Source organism: Convolutriloba macropyga, chromosome 7 (genome assembly GCF_964194025.1).
Source record: "Convolutriloba macropyga chromosome 7, txConMacr16.3, whole genome shotgun sequence".
Lineage (NCBI taxonomy): Eukaryota > Metazoa > Xenacoelomorpha > Acoela > Convolutidae > Convolutriloba > Convolutriloba macropyga.
In genome coordinates this window covers 71836651-71850827 of record NC_134474.1, presented here as the reverse complement: position 1 = coordinate 71850827, position 14177 = coordinate 71836651, and the positions used below count along the sequence as shown (strand labels likewise).

Sequence of the window (14177 nt, the reverse complement as noted above, 5' to 3'; positions counted from 1 at the left end):
AAGGATATTTTTAACTAAGCTGTTCTGGTTCTGTGTACAGTGTAGGAATAAAAGCTAACTTAGAGAAACTGTGGGAATGTATAAAGAATATAAGTTACTAAGTTGTAATTAGAGGCGCGGTGTAAGTAAAAAAAGTTTAATTATTTAATAGTTTTTTTCTTCATAAAAGAAGGTTCCATGTCGATAAAGTTTCTCGAAGGCGCCTTAAATTGTCTCTGGATAAGAGCGCGTCAGGAATTACAAATGTCAACGCTCTATTTGAACTTGAATTAGCTACCTTAGTTACTTTCACTATTTGGGGGAAATGAGGGGAATTTGTAAGTTATTAAAATAACAACAAAACTGCTCCCACAAAACAATAAAAGGTAAGAGTCAAAAGTAGTAAATTATGAATGGGAGAAGCCATTCATAATGAAGGGGGAAATTATCTCTAGCTATCCCAGTCATGCTCCAATTTTTTTGGCATTTCGTCGCATGGCTGTTTAACTGGCCACTTTCTTTTCACTTTATCTCTAACTGGCGAAAGAATTCTTTTCTATAGATAAATCCTGCCCAGTAGAAATATGGTAGCTTTGTGATAAAAAATCTGGGTATTTTGTATTCAGCTGTATTATGTAATTATCATCACCTTTTCATGGACCAATTTTTCAAAATTTTCAGTTAGCAAAAAAAGTTTTGACCCAAGTGCTTTCAAATATCGCTATTAAAAGATTCATTTGATTTCTGGTTATATTTTATAACCAGCTTACGCAGTGTGGCTAATAATATTTCCCAAAACTAGTATTTTCCCAAACAAATAGGTGTAATTTTTCTGTTAAAAATGCTCAGCTGGTAGCAATTTTGTCCACTTTGCCTCCATGAGAAGATAGTTTGCCCTATCTTATTCGTTTTTCACTAACTATTTACAATCCACAGTGATTCTGGAATTTTTATCGTATAAGATCTGATAAGATGCTGAACAAAAATCAGAACGATTAAACTTCACGTAGGGCAAATTTTTGATCGTGTAAGACCAGATAAGGTCTTACACGATTAAAAAATTTGCGCTACGTGAAGTTTAATCGTGTAAGATCTGATAAGATACTTATCAGATCTTACAAGACAATTATTCAATTTTGCTGAATTGTTATCTTATAAGATCTGATAAGTATATTATCATATCTTACACGATAAAAGTTCACATATGGCTGAGTTTTTATCGTGTAACATCTGATAAGACATAAGCGTATAACGCAGTCAAGTTCCTACGAAAGTAAAAAATAATCGGACAAATTACCAATTTTGAAACAAAAAATGTTTGTTGATTCTATTTTGACGGCAGTATTATTCTGAGTCTTACCTAGGTACTATGGCTAAACTTAGCAGTCCAAGATAGTTTTAGTCTTTGAAAAAATTTTACAGCCTAGTTTGATAATTACTACCTCAGAAAAAGTCCCTCGAACAACACTCGAATAACCGTTTTGACAATATCTTATAAGTCTCTAAAGACAATATAGAATAATTTTCTCTTTGTTGCTCTGAAACTTAAGTGTTGCATGTGTAGCCTTTTGGCTACTGCCTGAAAACAACCTTGAATGGTCTTCAATATGAAGAACAAGTCATGCTTAAAGAAGTTTTATCGTATAAGATCTGATTAAAATCTTATCAAAAAGAAGGAGTCAGAGCTTTCCGAATGTTTATCTTACAAGATCTTATAAGATTCTCGTTAGATCTAGCTCGATAAACACTTATTGTCAGGCAGCATTTTTATCTTGTAAGATCTGACAAAAGTAAACATTTATCGTGTAAGATCTTATCGGAACTGATAAAAATTTTTTATCGTGTAGAACCTGATAATTTGTCTTACAAAGTTTTAGTCAGGCGACGCAAAATCTTATAGGTACTTACAAGACAATTTTGTAAGTTATTTGTAAAATCTTACACAAAAAATTCTCAATAGTCTGGGGATATATCATAATGACTTTTACTGAAACTGAGTTTACTTCTGACAATCAATTATTGAGCTCTGAAAAAGAAAGATTTGCAGAACCAGATGATTGTTGGTATCTATTTTTTCAAATTTGATATAAAAACTTCAATGTCAAATTTTTATTATGGTAACAAAATTATATTGTAACTCGTAGCATGATAAAAACATGAAAATTTTCAGCACTCAATATTTTTTGCGCTGATCTTGTGACTAAACAATCTATTTGACTTTATTGCTAAGGCTTAAAAGAAAATTAGACTTAAAAGTCTGTCTTTTTCAAAAATTGTTGATACAAAAGCATGATCGTACCAGTCTTGCGCCATTTAAGTTTGTGACCAAAAATGGATGTCCTGAGGTTTGCCTATCATATCCAAACTGCGTTGAACTTTTTTTCGTATCACAATGATTCGAACGGTTACCGCCAAATTAGCGAATCTTCGGAAAAAGATGATAAAACCAGCACCTAATTATGAAAGTCTTTTTAACGCAAATAATCGAAAATTTAGAAAAAAGCAAATTAATAATAATTTTTTTCTATAGCTTTGTTTTAGAGTACTTACTAACAAAATTGATAAACAGCTGAACTTTGAAGAATTGTTTCAATTTTCAATGAGACGTTTAAGGTCTTAAAGTTTTGGGTTCCTAGGTTGCAAGTGTTTCAAATAGAAATTGTTCACCATGCATAAATTTTGAATAACTTCGTCGTTTGTAGAGGGGACCAGAAAACTGAATATCTGTTTATTTTTTTATATTTATCTATCTGATTGGGCATTTAATTGTTCCGATCCCACTTAGTGAGGCAAGAGGAGAAGAACTGAGAACTGAATTGTTTTATTTTCAACCAATTGCGGCCAATGAATGTTTTTACTGAAGCGAATCGTGATGGGTACCATTTAAAAGCCCGTCAATTGAAGAATAAGTTAAAAAAGTACTTTTCCGAATTTTTTCTTGCGCATTTTTGTATATCACAATGACTTGAGTAGTTACACGAAGTCTTTTCTATGAAAATGTTATATAATGTTATATTCTAGAGCTTTGTTTTAGCCTTCTTGCAAACAAACTTGATAAACAGCTGAATTTTGAAGAATTGGTTCAATTTGCTGGGAGAATTTTTGTTTTCTGCTTAGAAATCAAATTTTGAAAGGAAACGTAGTGTCAATTTTTGTCTCAACATAGAAGAAGTTGTTAAAATAAATGTGCCTGAAAAAGTCAAAAAACATTCTGCTTGAATTTCACTTAAATGTTTTGCCTGAAACTGTGCTTGACTTAGAAACACGTTTTTTTCTTCTTTTTGGATACTTTTATTAATTTTGTTTGAGTCTTGAGGTCTGTTATCTTAAAAAAGTGTGTTATCTTAAATATTATAATATTCGGAACATATATATTTCCCTAAGAAATTTAAATACAAAAAGTTTCAATACTTCGCTTTGCATAATTTTTAAGATTCCAAAAAAATTAGTCATCTAGCAGAGTTTGAATCATTGAGCAACAGTTTTTTCTCTAAGAAAATGAATAAACGTCTCTGAAAATTGAAAATTTTAAAGATATGGCTTAAAAATGGAAATATTTTGCTGATCGAGTCAATTTGCTCGGGTCAGCTTGCTCGAGTCAGCTTTCTTGCCAAGAATAAGGGTTTAAGGTTTTAGTTTTTAAGTTGCAAGGGTTTCAAAAAAAATTTTTCAATATATCCTAATCCATCCTTATAGAAATAAATCACGATGTATGAATTTTGAACTTCGTTGTTTGTAGAGGCGACGGGACAACTGAATTGTAGTCCATCTCTTTTATATGTATCTATCTGACTGAGCATTGTTTTTGTTCAGTCAATAGCTGATGATCGATACATTTAATAGAAATAATTGTGATGGGTGTTATCAGAAAGCCCGACAAGTGAAAAACAAGAAAAAAAGTATATTTTTCCGAAATTTTGTCTCTGTCAAGAAGTGTATATAATGTTTTTAATTTGTTACAAGTAGACCGGGTTTTTGTATTTTCTGTTCAATAATTTTGCAGAACTTTTGTTGATTTTTCTCATAGTATACCCTTTTTTCTATTCTATCACTTTTTGGCATATTTTTAGAAAATGAACACTAAATATTCAAGTTTATGCAATTTTATTAACAGAGCAGTTATATTAAGAATTTTAATAACTATTCCCGGAAAATATTTTTCACAATATGTTTCTAAAGTACTTTTACATAATTCATTAATAAATTCTCTTTTAGCAACTTGTCAGTATTGGGTGATTTTATTGGATTTCAGAGATTTTTGCATCCAAAAGAGCAAAATGACAAGCCATAAACTAACGTTTCAAAAGATGAAGCACAAAATTCAATTAATGAATGTTTCATTTGTTGATTTTATTATCTTTTTTTTTGGAACCGTATACCAATTTCTAAATTCAAAGAAGTTAGATTGGAATCAAAGCCAAAGCTAGTTCAATTTTTCCAGGAAAGTAATGACCTAGTAGGCGGGAAAATTTCAAAAAAAAGACTGGTTCACATCGTAAATGGTTTTTACTGCAACTTTTGGCCATTTCATGAACTACATTTCTTAGGCTCCGGAAAATGACACACCGAAGAATTAAACACTTTCATGGTTTCCAGTTTTTAAAGTCAATTTGCCGTGTATTCAAAATTTGGTCACTTTGGTTTAAAGTTTGATTTAAGAATTGATATTTAAAATTTAGCACTATTGGACAGTTTCCCAGTTTTCCTATGATGACTTATCACTGTGGTAAATCTGTTGCACTATCCATGAAAACACCGGGAAAATATTCAAGAAAAAAAGATGAAAAAAGAAGTTTCAAAAGTTTTTGTTTGTTTGATTTTTTGCACGTTAAAAGTTGAAATTTCCCAAAATTACTCATCTTAGCGATGGATTAAATCTGAGCAAGGGTTGATAACCCATTTTGTTCGATCCATGCTCGTTTATTCTGTGAAAAATTATATTTTGCTCTTTTCGACGTGCGTGACGCAATTCGAAGAAAATGTCGGAAACAAAACCTATCATAGTAAATTGAACCCTAAGGCTTCTTTCTCAGTTAAACTTTTCCTAGCATATAAGGTATTAAATGTCGTGGGTTTTGATGTTACTCGTTCAAGGGAAGAAAATTCCTTTGTGAACTTTTAAAATGACATTTAGAAGTTTTTAGAACTGAAAAGGCTTCCAGGTTTCACTGCAGCACTAACAGTATACGACTGATCGACTTTTTGCCTCAAACGCAAACTCAACATTAAGTTCAAACGGACGCAGAATTGAGCTCAAACTTTTTTGAATAGCTATTTGCTTTACAAAATATCATATTTTCTAAGTTTGAATTTTTAATTAGCCTGACTCACTCTCTTTTTTATTTGCGGAAAATGAACTTCTTCTTTTTCGTGCTTTAGCGAATAGCTTATGCCTTGTGACTTCTTTTTTAGTAACTGTTAGTCATAATTTTGAACTTTTATGTCTTTTGAAATATTTAAGCTTCATATTTTTGTAACTGAACCGACGACACAGTTTGGCATTTTGCAATTCTGAAACAGAATCAGGAACAATTTGGACTTCGTGGGGAAAAATGTGGGACTACTTCGTGGAAAAAATTTGTTGTGTTTTGTACACTATGATAGAATTGATTGACCGTAAAATCTGCCAAAACACTCGACTGGATAAAATTGTAAGTAGACGAGCTTCTTTCGTCGGTCTTACCAGTTCATTCATTGACAAAAATTTCAATAGTTTTTTGTCATACCCCGTCTTTTATTCGGACTAGACCCTATTCTCTTAATTAGCGGATTGAAGGAGCGGTGATTAAATTTACGAAGTATTTTATGAGCAAAAGACATTTTTAGTTTTCTGGCTGACTTGTATTTATTAAGATAAAAAAGCGCAACTTTTTCTCATCTGGTCTAATTTAAGAATTTTAAGCAAAAATCCAAAATGTTATATTAAATCATCACAGTTCCGAATAGCAAACTATTTCTTTAAAATGTCTACGCATTGTAACCTTGGTCCATCCCCTATCTAAGCTTAAACTTTTTAATAAACTCTAATATCCCCGCAATAGCTCTGATATCTGTTTTTAATAAACTTTTTTTTTGTTTTCCCTCTTATCATAACAAAATTCTTTGCTGCGATATAAAAGAAAGCTGTGGAAACGATGTAATATAGTTTTTGAAACAACCCAACAAATTTTTGGAAACTCATTTTTATGTAAAGATAATTGTTTGGGACAACTGGGTTTCGAAGTAGTAGTTATAGCAGTACATTGTAGCGTCAATTGGTTTCCGAAGAACCACTTCTAAATGTCTTAATTGGTACTCACCTAATGTCAACAAAATATTAATGCCAAATTCTGAGTTATTGGTTATAAATATAGGCTTTACCTAATCAAGTTTTTTGACCTATTATTTCATCAACTGTTCAAATTTATCATAGTTAAAAACGACTGAATTCAAAGAATGGGAAATGCCGGAGAATAAGTTTTTCTCTACAAACCTGAAACTAGTAGCAACCAGAAATGTTTGAAATTTACTTATAGTTTAAATTTCGAAGCTCCATTGAATTTGGCAAAATTCACAACTGTTTTTTAAAGACATACGTTCAAGAAAATCTTTGCTGAATTTCATGTTTGTTGCAATAGGAGCATTTTCGTTTTTCACAGTTTATGCCAAAAGTTTTTCACAACTTATGCTCCGCAGCTCACTCGTTTCAGGTTACTGATTTTTCTTGTTTTCGTATTTGTACAATATCATTGGCTCTAAAAATTAGCGGTTATGTTCTATCGGGACAAAAAATTATGCACAAATTTCCTTAAAACAAGCACGGCTTAATGTTTAAAAATGATCAGCTATTTTTGCTGTTGATTTTGTTTATAGACAAAACTTTACGGCTAGAAAAAAGTACAAAACTATTAATAATATTTCACTAAAAATGCAAAGCAGAAAACCGATTTTTGGAAACCTGGAGCTTTTAAAATATTAAAAGTTTTAGTTATTATTTTGCGCGCTTCAGAAGGATTTTTTTTTCGAATAAAAATCAATCGTTCAGGAATTATTGGTTCTTTTTAGGTCTGATAAGATGGAAAAAAAACAAACATTAATGTTTTTTGCGACTAATTTTTATGTATCTGTATGAAGAAAACTTAATTCGAACCTCCTAATTTCCAACAGACTTTTAATCTCTACGTCATAAGTTTTGATTTACTTCTCAAATTTTTCTCTATGAATTGTATTCCTTTTGTTACACGCAAGGACAATATTAAAACAATATTCGCACACACGTAATGGTCTACTGGTCTAATACATGACAGTATTGTTAATTAAAAAAATTATCATCCACAACTGGTTTTTAACATACAGAAGTAATGCTGTGCTCCCGACTGTTGGTTTTGATAGCATCAAAGCATGTGTAGTTAAAACAACATTCAGACATAATCTAAGGATGGAGTAAAAGCAATAGATAACTAACTGCTCACACTGATTATTAAAAAAAACGATATTAATAAAGAAATGTTTATATTTATAGTTCTTGTTAAAGCTTTGATCACTTTTGGCACGCAGGCTCTCTAACCCTACCCAACAAAAGATTAAAAACTGAAAACTACCAAAAAAAATTATTCAGGTCTATCACTTCAATATTAAGAGCTCATCTTTTCTCAAAATAATTCTAGATTGTCAGTGCGTTTGATAGCTCAGTGTAGTTTCCCGTCGATCGTTATGTTCCACGGCCTATTTGTATGACAAATGAAATGAGCGATCGGTCTTCGCAGCTTGCAGTTTGCGGCCGGGTTTTCCAGACTTTACCCTCTGTGATCAAGAATTTTTTCAGGAATTTGGCCTCTAATCAGACTTCACCCCGCACTCCAGCCCCCCTCCCCCCTCCCCCCGCTCCGCCCTTCCTCTCCCTCCCTCCCTCCCTCCCCCCCCCGTGACGCTCAAGCTAATCTGTGATCAAAAGGCAATGTCTTGAAAATTTCAACCGTACATCTTTTTGGTTTGTGCTTCTACTTTATGTACCTTGAATAAGCGAAACAAAAAGGAATCAATTTCAAGTCTTCATCGTTTTAGTGCCAACTAAGCAACACCCTGGCCAATATTTGCTACTGCATCTCAACTATGACCAGACGGAGCACTTACAATTCTCAGCATACCCTCTCGGTCAAACACCCCAAACGTCATACAACGATGTCAAAGGTCAACAACTTTCATAGCCTCCTGATGCACCCCTTCGGTTTTCAACGTGGGGCTCTCTTCTGGATGTCTGTCCTCTCGCTGGGTTTGTCAATTGGGGGGTCGTCAGCAGGTGTGATGGTGCACAAGGGGGGTTCTAGAAGTGCAGGTGGTGTTAGAAGTGGAAGTTCATCACCTACTAATGTGTTCCTAAGAATGCGCTACTTTGAAGAAGATGCTCTCCATTGTGTTGACTGCATTGACAAAAGGCATCATTGAATTGATAAAATATTCTTTCTCAGCGCCAATTTTGACGCTGAAAAGGAAAACGGTAGTGAAAATTTTGGGTTCAATTTTTAAACTTTTAACAATAGTGAAAATTTTGGGTTCAATTTTTAAACAAAAATTTCAGAAAAGTGCGATTATCAAAATTTAATAATCGCAATCGAAAAAATCATGCAGATAGAGTTGTATGGTGAGCAAATTCTATGTTGCATTGGGTCCTATGAAGTTCCTGCCTGAACCCCTATTCATTCAAAAATACTCTTATTTTTATGGAAATCATTTAATCTGTTAACCTGTTTCTTAGAAGAAATAAGATCCAACTTGATTCCGGCCAAAAAAGTTTAAACGTTCCAAAGAATTTTTAAAAAAACTTGAAGGAGCAAAATGAAGAACTTTGGAGCTTTTATCAACTCATTAGTTAGTACTCTTAATTGTCAACTAATTGTCAACTTAATTATCAACTTACTTAATTTTAATCACTGTTTTTCAGAACAGGTTTTGTAAAAAAAGAGTAAAAACTAAAAGCTCAACGACTGAAAACTATAATTTTGATTCAGTTAATTTTGTGCGTCAACGTCTCGAGAACGAAAGAACACATTAAGGGCTTAATAATTATAAACATATAGAATTTTACTGAATACGAATATTTTAGAGAATACGGACAAATAATCTCATTATAATCGGCAAAAGTTGTTGAGCAAAATTTTTGGTTATTGTCACCAATTCTATTTCATCAATTGTAGAAGAACTTACATTCTTTATGACAGTTTTACATTCTTCTCTTTCGAAAAACATATTCAAAAGGAATTAAAAAAATCTATTGAGGCTCTGCTGATTGCTAAAATAGAGATTAAATTGCTCAAATTTTCATAGCTGCGTTTTCAAAATTTTAGGTGTTAAAAATCCAGTTTCTTGGGGAAACCGAGAGTAGGTAAACAAGGTGAACCATAAATCACATCACAACTATTTGGTTCAGTTCATTGCAATGCTTTAACTTGGTCTCAAAAATTTTGTGAAATAGTTCTGGTATTTATTCCTCTAGATTAGTTGAGTCAGTACTATTTACGGAAGAGTTTTCTCTGCTGTGATTCTGTCGACCCAACTTTTTTCACATTTTGATTTTTTGCAAGTTTCGTGTTTAGTGGTTAATGCTTACGAAATTTTTTTAATTTCTCGAGTCGAATATAGTGACGGATTTCACAGTTGGTTAAAGGGAATATGTTGTGTTCAGTTCAGGCTCTCTTTGGAAAAATTTTTAGATCGGATGAAAGTTTTGAGAAACCCGAGTTCTGAGCATTGTTTTTGGGGGTTAATTCAAAGATTCTTTTGAAGTTGACACGATAATTGCGGTTCCGCTTGGCATTTTCACCAGAGCCAACTGGTCAACTAGGAATAATGTTCTAAAGTGTACTTTGAGACTACTCAATTAAGAATAGAGACGAAGAGAATTTAGCGACTTTTCAGCAAAAAATAAATCTTATTTCAACCAGCTAAGCAAAATGGGGCAAATATTCGAACTGAATGTTTTTATAAGTTGTCTCAATTTTTTTGAGCTAATGGTGACACCGTTTAGGCTGGGAGGTTGTTGCTAAAAGGATTGAGGCATATATCAGCGCTTTCTTGTTTCTAATCCTTGTTAACCGTAGTTTAATCGTGTTCGCTCTGTATATTTGTCTTTCAGAGCACAGCTCACCAACTCGATTGGCATTCGCTCGATGGTGCGGTCTATTTTTGCAGCTGTGATAAAAACAAGACGATTGAGCTTGATGTAAATAGTTGGTTTTTAGGGAAAGTTTTTGAGCCATAATTGGTCAAAAGCTTCTGAGGAACAATTGAAAGAGATTTAAGTCGCCTAAATTTATGGCAAAAAAGATATCTACTGTTAGAGTTGGATTTAAAAACATTTCATACTCAACCTTAAAAATGTTTTGACTGCATGGGCTATATCAATTGTCTATTTATGGAATTATGTCCGGCAAAACAAAAATTTGTCTTGGCAAAATTTTGAAAAACTTTTTGGTAAAAAAACAACAGAATTAGTGAGAATTTGCAGGATCATTTTACATGTCTAAAAATATTAGGCATTTGATCAAGAAAAATTTGAAAACGTTGCAGTATTAATTAAATTAAGGCAGACCCGATGTGGGCTCCTTTTACAGCCTTAAGGTGTAAATAGTTAGGGCTACTTATTTCTACGCGCGAAGTAGGCTTACCTATATCTCTCAGACTAACCGACTCGGTAAAACACTGGAGGTATATTTCAATTATAACGGTGACTATAAAGAGTAACACCGGAGTCAGAGATACGCACATCGTGCATCTACTCTAATAGACTGACTATAGTTAGTGGAGTTCTCTCTATATAAAAGAGAAAGTGTATTCTCAGTCTCTGATTGGATGGCGGTATTTCTACTGCTACAAAATGTTGGCTCAACATGATCTTACGTGCCACAAAGTGAGTAACGCTATCAAGAAAATCAAAATCAAAGTATGATGAGCTGTTAAGTTGCAATCGGTTTTGCTTCACTGTGCAGTCATATGAGTTTGTACATCACATCCCTAAAGCAAAGCCGTGCAAACAACTAATACTTCTCTTTTTAATTAAAAATGATATTTAAGGAATTAAGGTCAAACTGCAAATGGTACGATTAGGGGTGCTCAAGCTGATTAGCCACCTAGGAAGGGTTGGGGGAGGTTTATTTCCATTGCCATAGAATTGCCCAGAATATCACGTAAGACTGGCAAATTTTGGATTCTTTCAAGTTTTTTCAAAATGTGTCCCATAAAGATCGAGTAGGTTTCTGCCTTTGTTTTTGATCTGTACTCGGAGAGAAATTTTTGATTAGTCGTTTTAATTCAAAAATTCGTAGATGTTCAAAATTGATGATTTGGTTTTTAATGATGCCTTTTTTGATTGGTCCTGCTAGAATATCGGAAGAAGGGGATACTTTCACACCCAGAGATAAAGACTTCCTGCCCCGGATGACCCTGCCCACCCTTCCCAAAATACCCAAGAGGGACCAAGATGACGGGGATGACGGAAGCAACAGCACCAAAACCCGGGATGCCAAACGAAACTTTGCTATCTCTTCAGCTGCCAGCGATATCATCCGACATTTGGATCAGTACTATCGAATCAAAACTCCCCTCTCCAGAATCGGGCCTACTCTTTACCCGTTTTTGTTCATGTGATCTTGGAAAACCCTGACTACTTAACAACTATGCTTTGCCTAGCTGCATATTCTATGTGTATACATATCTACACTGCCAATTTTAAATCCAAATATCATCCGTCAAAAAGACAGTCATAAAAGTTGTCAATAAAAATGTTACATTTGTATTAGGAAAAGTCAATTTTGGCATTCTGTAAACCTCGAATTGGAAAAGTTCTATGAAAAAACTTTAAGATCTGAACATTGGGCTATGCAATATTTGGGCTAAATTTACCCGGGTTGATCACACCTAACAGCCAAGAAGCGGACCTGGAAAGATTTTGTGTATGGCGTTTTAATTTAAGTATCCACTACAACATACATACGCAGGAATAAATATTGGCTTTACACATATATTGAATGGTGTTCTGAACGTTGCATTGAGACCGTTGTATTGCTTTGTAAAATTCGGTAAAAATCGTTGATGGTGTTTTTGGATAGTAGTTTCAATTTATAATGATCAACCCAGGTGGTCTGTGCTCGTAGTTTGTTTTCTCCATAGGAAAAGTCAATCTTTGCTAACACCCCCGAAAAGCACATGAAATAACTGCAAAATTTCAAAAAAGTGTTGGTGCTTTTTCAAACAATCGATAAATTTTTTTTGTGGATTTTAAAGGACTGGAGAAAATGAAACTATGGTTAACCAAAATCAACAGAGTAAAAATGGACCTTAATTATTATCTTACAACTGATTTAGAAAATACCAAATTAAAATTAAAATTAAAATAAATGCATGACCAATCTTGCTCTCTTTCCTTACCAATTTCGGGATCTTTCCCATTATAGTCCCCATTGTGCTATGTTTGCCATGATTGGTGGTGGTGGTGGGGGGGGGGAGCTATAACTGGTAAGACCCGAAATTTCGATTGCCTAAATTCTGAGTCCATTTAGAGTGTTCAACAAACTTTTGTGAAGCCATTCTCACATTAAGAAACTACTGGCTTCAAAGGAGTTTGCCAGGAATTCGTCCCCTGCTAAGCTGAACTGTGTTTATAGAAACATATAAGAAATGAAGACAAGAATCCTGAAGTTTGGTAAAATTAGACCTATCAGCGCCTAAGCGCATTTCGAACAATATTGAAAAGGCACTAAAAAGATCCATCAAGATCTATGTACTTCTTGCTGAATTTAAATTAAATAAGGAGGCTCGTTCATGTGCCTTTGCACATGATGTTCCGACCCGAGCACATCTATATTTTTTAACTTAAATATCAATCAAATGAAGAGATAACGAAAATAGATGTTTGTTACACAACCTAACTACTAATTACATCAATTAACGCCATTCCTCATTACAGTGCCAGAAAGAACTGCCATTAAAGAGACTACGAGCAAAAAAAAATAAGCCAAAACAAAAATTTCACAGCAAAAACTCCAAAAAATTTAAAAGCAGCTAGTAACAACGTCAAGATGCAATCAGATAAAACCTTAATCAAACAAATTTACTTTTTCCTAACTATACAGCAGATGGAGATTTTCCTTGAAGAGACTAGGTAACATGTTGACCAAGAGAACGAATATCGGGGCAAAATTCAAAAATTAATCAACATTTTTTAAACCAAGAAATTTCAAAATCTTATAAATCATTAGCCTTTAATAAAATATTCCTTGACAAACTTACTAAAAAGTTATTAAGAAACTAATAGGATCTGTTTTTGTTAGACTCAGCCATAGAAACGGACTTATGATGCAGAAGAACGCAAAAATTTCAACTGATTTGCAAAAACACAAATAATTGATACCATTAAAATCATTAGCTATCATCTGAATATTGCATTTTTAATTCAACTGCTATTTATACTAATTCAGCTAACGAGTTTATACTGAGGGATTAAATAAGTTTACTTGGGCCACATTTGAAAACCATTGTGATCTGATATAACGCAATTGTGCTGAAAGAAGAGAAAAAGAAACAGGAAAATTGACCACTCAAAAAACGTTTATGAAAACACATTTTATCCAACAAACAAAATATCAGTGACGACATAATATCAAAAGATTTGTTATTATTTCAAATACAAGAATTTAGATGGAACCTCTCAATGATGAAAGTAAATTACAAGTTGACGAAAAAGACAACAAAAACTGAAAAGCTTGAAAAATCTTTGAAAATGTATGATATCTTACTTAAAAACTACTCGCTATATCTTCTCTGCTACGTGTAACTTCATTCATTCAATCCTCAATTAGAGGTTTAAGAGACCGGTCAGCAATTTACAGCTACCCAAGGTACAAAAAAACAGGCAAAAACAGCAAGTTCAATGAAAAAAATTGAACGAGAAAAGTTTCGAAGGCATTAAAAAATGAATTCAGAGAAAACTTTTCCATTTTCAAATAGTTTGTTTATAGCAATGGGTTTCTTCTTTTTTAACAGTATGACCAAAAAATTCAACAAATATGAACACATACATTAGAATCACCAAATTTTTGAGGAAACTCGTAGTATCAACGCCATCAAATTCAATGGCTTTCAAAGGAAGCCAGAAAAACCACTTAATTATGCCTCAGTGGAACAACAAGGGTGTTTGTTATTCATATAATTTTAATAAGAAATGT

The 14177-nt window shown here is 33.2% G+C and overlaps 1 protein-coding gene across 1 annotated transcript; it reads left to right on the top strand.

Annotated features, from left to right (window-relative positions):
- The first annotated feature begins 277 nt into the window (after positions 1–277).
- LOC142342510 (uncharacterized) lies at positions 278–11883 on the top strand. The gene is made up of 3 exons (XM_075393858.1): positions 278–365; positions 8023–8393; positions 11337–11883. Exons 2-3 carry the CDS (start codon positions 8071–8073, stop codon positions 11599–11601), a joined length of 588 nt encoding a protein of 195 aa, XP_075249973.1. The 5' UTR covers positions 278–365; positions 8023–8070; the 3' UTR covers positions 11602–11883.
- Positions 11884–14177: the final 2294 nt, after the last annotated feature.